Source organism: Hydractinia symbiolongicarpus, chromosome 10, assembly GCF_029227915.1.
Source record: "Hydractinia symbiolongicarpus strain clone_291-10 chromosome 10, HSymV2.1, whole genome shotgun sequence".
NCBI classification, from domain to species: Eukaryota; Metazoa; Cnidaria; class Hydrozoa; order Anthoathecata; family Hydractiniidae; genus Hydractinia; species Hydractinia symbiolongicarpus.
In genome coordinates this window covers 11326808-11331159 of record NC_079884.1, presented here as the reverse complement: position 1 = coordinate 11331159, position 4352 = coordinate 11326808, and the positions used below count along the sequence as shown (strand labels likewise).

General features: G+C 34.8%; 1 protein-coding gene across 1 annotated transcript; it reads right to left on the bottom strand.

Moving 5' to 3' along the window:
* Positions 1-566: 566 nt before the first annotated feature.
* On the bottom strand, positions 567-3748 carry LOC130613061 (uncharacterized). The gene has a single exon (XM_057434378.1). The coding sequence runs from the start codon at positions 3164-3166 to the stop codon at positions 1493-1495; it is 1674 nt and encodes a 557-aa protein (XP_057290361.1). The 5' UTR covers positions 3167-3748; the 3' UTR covers positions 567-1492.
* Positions 3749-4352: the final 604 nt, after the last annotated feature.

Below are 4352 nucleotides of genomic sequence, written 5' to 3'. Positions count from 1 at the left end.
TTGATGGGAAATATGGTTACATATTGTTTTAAAAAGAAATTGATTCATGTCGGTACGTGCAATTTACTGATAAACTCAACGTCATTGGTTTAATTAATTCTACTCCATTAATCAAAAATTTTTACAACCCCATCTTTTAAGCATGATTTTATAACTATTTATATTCCATGACTTCAAACTTTTTGCGACATTTTTACTTTTTATATATTCTAAACTTTTAATAACATCAAAAACGAAAAGAGTTGAAAAGACCTGGCTACTAATAACTTTAGTATGATCACGTGGTTTGCATAAGCTTTTAAATAGATTAACTTGTTAGCTACAACCGTACAAACTTATTCAAAATATTCTACCATGTTTCATTTATTTGAAATCAATTTAAAATCACTCTGTAGTATTTAAATGTTCGTTAAATTTGCATGTCACTTTTCCAGGGCGATGTTATGACCTTTGTCTTGCCATGCAGGTAAAAAATGCGACATCGAAGTTGAAATGTGGTCGCCGTACATGCAGCGAAATTTGCACATGTTTCTCTTAGTGAGTTCAAAACTTGTGTAATAGCAGTACTTACGGTTACTTCTGGATATTTTTTATGGTAGGAAGTAAAAATATCTACTGTTTCTATAAACCATACTTAGCTGTAGAAAGCACTTTATAGAATGAAAAACCCACCATCCTGTTTCATACAAAATATTTTCAAATTTATAAATACACTGCTGACCCCAAAAAGCTACTCTGATCATGATTGTAGAGAATTAGCTGTTTGAGAAACCAAAAGTAAAATAATTTTGACTAAACGAGTCAAAGATTTCGAACTCAAACACAGAGATGATTTCGCTTGGTTTTGACCTTGCATATGTGCCCTTGTTTTTAAGAAATGGTATGTTATGGCGCTTATACAAAGACAAGTGATTATTGTTACTTTGAATCTTTTCTATCTCATTGCGTTATTTACAATCGCACACAAAGCAATAATTTAAATTCACATTCATTTCGTCATATTGTTTATATTTACATAATATACACATAAATTTTATAATTTCAAACTTTAACGAACCAAAAATTCTAATAGAAAAAGCTAGAGAAAGAAAGAGGAGGAGCATGTTATAAACCAATTCGCAAAAAAAAAAAAAAAAATGGCAGGAAAAAAATAAAACGCTTAGATGACTCGAGAGGGTGGAACGATATGTTTAAAATCAATTTAAGAACGTTTTGTTTTGATAACACATTTGTGACATTTAAGAAGAAAAAACGGGCAGTACGAACGGTTTAAAATTAACTCGCACACGTCCCTTAGGTGATTAAAGAGGGTTGGCAAAATAACTTAGAAATTATCTCGTCTATTACCATTTTAAGATGAAACTATTAAGAAACATTTTCAAAACATTACGCTTAAGTGTTTGTAGAAAATCTGACGAAACACGCGATAAAAATCTATAACGTAAGATCAACTAATAAGATATTCAAATTAACGATAAATAATATAGAAAAATTATATACCAGATATAGCTTTAATCTCTCTCATAATTCGTCCGATAGAATTTTTCCCCATAGGGACTTTATTAAACCAAATATTGCCTTTTGGTTTATGTTTCGGAGTCAGATAAAATGACGAGATACCCGGTGGTCGATGAGCTTTGAAGATCTCGAAAGCTCGTAGTGGATCCCTATCGCCACCGTCTGTTTGCTTTACAAGTCCTTTGAATTTTTTCTTTTTTGGCGGTTCTAACTTTGAAGACAATGTGTTATGCACCGGGTACGCTGAATTTTTGTTATATTCCATCGTAAGTTTTCCATCATTTCCCCGTTTCAACGAAAAATCTTCCGTGGTAAGATCGTGGTGTGCCATTCTTCCCCGTACACCATGGTACACTGTATTATACCACCACTGCAACCGAAGAAGAGGGCGTGGGGCGTGAGTACCAATAGCACCGGAAGCCCACATTTTTTCTAGCTGTTCCGGCGTAATACTCTCGATTGCGTTAGGATGATTACCTTTTCCCTTACGTTTAAGATCGTCTCTTTTTGTGACTAAATGTTTGTTAACAAGGTCGAATGTTTTGTCTGTTAAGTCAAAGTTATCTGGTGCTGGTGGAACCTTGCGATAAAGGAAATACCGACGTAGTCCGTTTCGATAAGTTGTCAATGTTACCGGCTCGTATTCGTTTCCTATTCTTCCTGGTCGAGTATCTCTAATGTCCAAAAAGAAATCTTTCAGAAGCTCAGGAGCATTGAAACGATTCACTGAGTTCATATCAATATCTTTACTGTATTTTTCTTTATACCATCTTTTGAATCGTCTAACTGATGTCTTGGTTCCTTCGATCGTGTTTTTACACTTTTGGGTTTCATTGACTTGCTCAACGTCATGATCGCGTTGCTTGTGTATGCCGCTCGGCGGAAACATTGGGGTTAATTTATTCATTGTCGAATGAGGTATCATTGCAGATGAAAAACTAATGTTGTTTCCCATCATTCCTCCTGAAGTATCCGAATAAAAAGTAGGTGAATATTCGTTGTCCGATTTAATCCGGTCTTGGTGGTGTAACTGATTTTGAATTAGAGAATGATCCGGTAAAAATTTATTAAAATTATTCATACCTTGTAAGTCTTCTAATGTGGTATGTTTTGCAGGGAAATGTTGCTGCGGGTACAACGCCATAAGATGATCCGATGGGCTACTGTTTATTAAAGAAGGCGGTGACGGATAGTCAACATGACTGTGCTCGGTGTAAGCATTTCCATTGACTCGATTATTTGAATTCATGTCTGGTTTAAAATAGGGATTAATATTGGATGATGGAGTTTGTATGTTGCTTATGCTCATATCTTCAGAAACCGGATAGTCATTCGGATAAGAATGCTGTCCGGCAAGATCTATTTGGAAACGATTGTTTATTAAGTTTACATGTGTGATGGATTGATTAAAAGTGAAGTGATTCGTTGGCGATTGTTGCTGTTGCGTCTGTTGTTGGTGGTGGTGCTGATTTTGCGTCAGTGCGCGAAAAGCTTCGCCATATTTTGTTTGATGATCTTCCGTGAATATGGGATAGTTTGGAGTGTATTCATCCATTGGATATTTCCTTGCCGCCATGTCAAATCCCAACGCTGTGTGAAAATCCACACCTGAGCCGAACGTCGACCTTGTTTGAACGAAAGCTGCCATTTAATAATTTTGTTTGTAATAAAACTTTTGAACGATCACTTGATTAAATATGGCTAATTATCCTTTGTCTTTTTTGTAATTTATAATCCAATCGTTACTCGTCGCTCATCCGTGAATTATAAGTCGTTAAACTTTCTTTAGTTCCTCCTTCATCATATTAAAGATGGTAACAGCGGATGTGAACTACAACAAAACGCACGCTCCAAATACGATTTCAGCACCGCACGAAGTCGTAAAAATGTTTGCTACAAATGTGTTGTCAATAATGAAGAACTCTTGCAATTTTGTTTGTTTGTGATGCGAATATATTACAAAACATGTAAATATATTAGAGACGATCTTTGCTATCTATAGTATATCTACTGCGAGTGCGTCTGTCTATGTGTTTCAATACGACTTCGATATTAAGAGTTACCAATTAGTAGCTTAGCTATTCTCTTCTATTCTCAAGTGATCTAAAAATCGTTGTATTTATTTGTTTACTACTTGAAAACGAGGCTGAGTCGACTGCCCTGTTGGATAAATAATACTTAACATTCAGACAAAGTATGAGAAAGCAGAACAACAGGAGAACAATTGTATGTGTCAATCATTTTCACAGTGATCTGGCCATTACAAGCAGCTGCAATGAAGTGTCCATAAGCTCGAAGGCGGAGAGTACCACCTTTGTTGAATAACTGTAATTGTATGGAAAACAATTAGAGAATGCATGAGAAACTAATGAGCAGAGTTAAGTTATGTTCAATCGCTTTTTCACGTTAATTGCTAACTTATGCTTTGAAAGGACGAGTCTAGTAAAAATAGGCTGTACAAAGAATAATTGCAAAGAAAATCCTGAATTAAACTGGAAGATTTATGTGCTTTTCGTTTAAATGTACCTCTTTATTTTTCTTTAAATTTTCAGTTGTATCGATATTGGACAGGAACAGAAAAAGAAGAATAGAAACAATTAAAAGAGAGAAAATGAATAATTAATAATTTCTGCGTAATTTTCCCATCTCTTTGTTGAATATTGAGCTTGAGAGCAACCCATGTGATTGCTGCGAGAAATATTGGGCTTCTTGCGATTTCATTGTAATATTTTTCTCTTGTCGTTTTCTATTCTGACTTTAAACTCGAACATGCCGATAGCACTATCTTGTTTCACTGAAAACACACGTAAACTTTTAGGTTAAAATAGAACAGT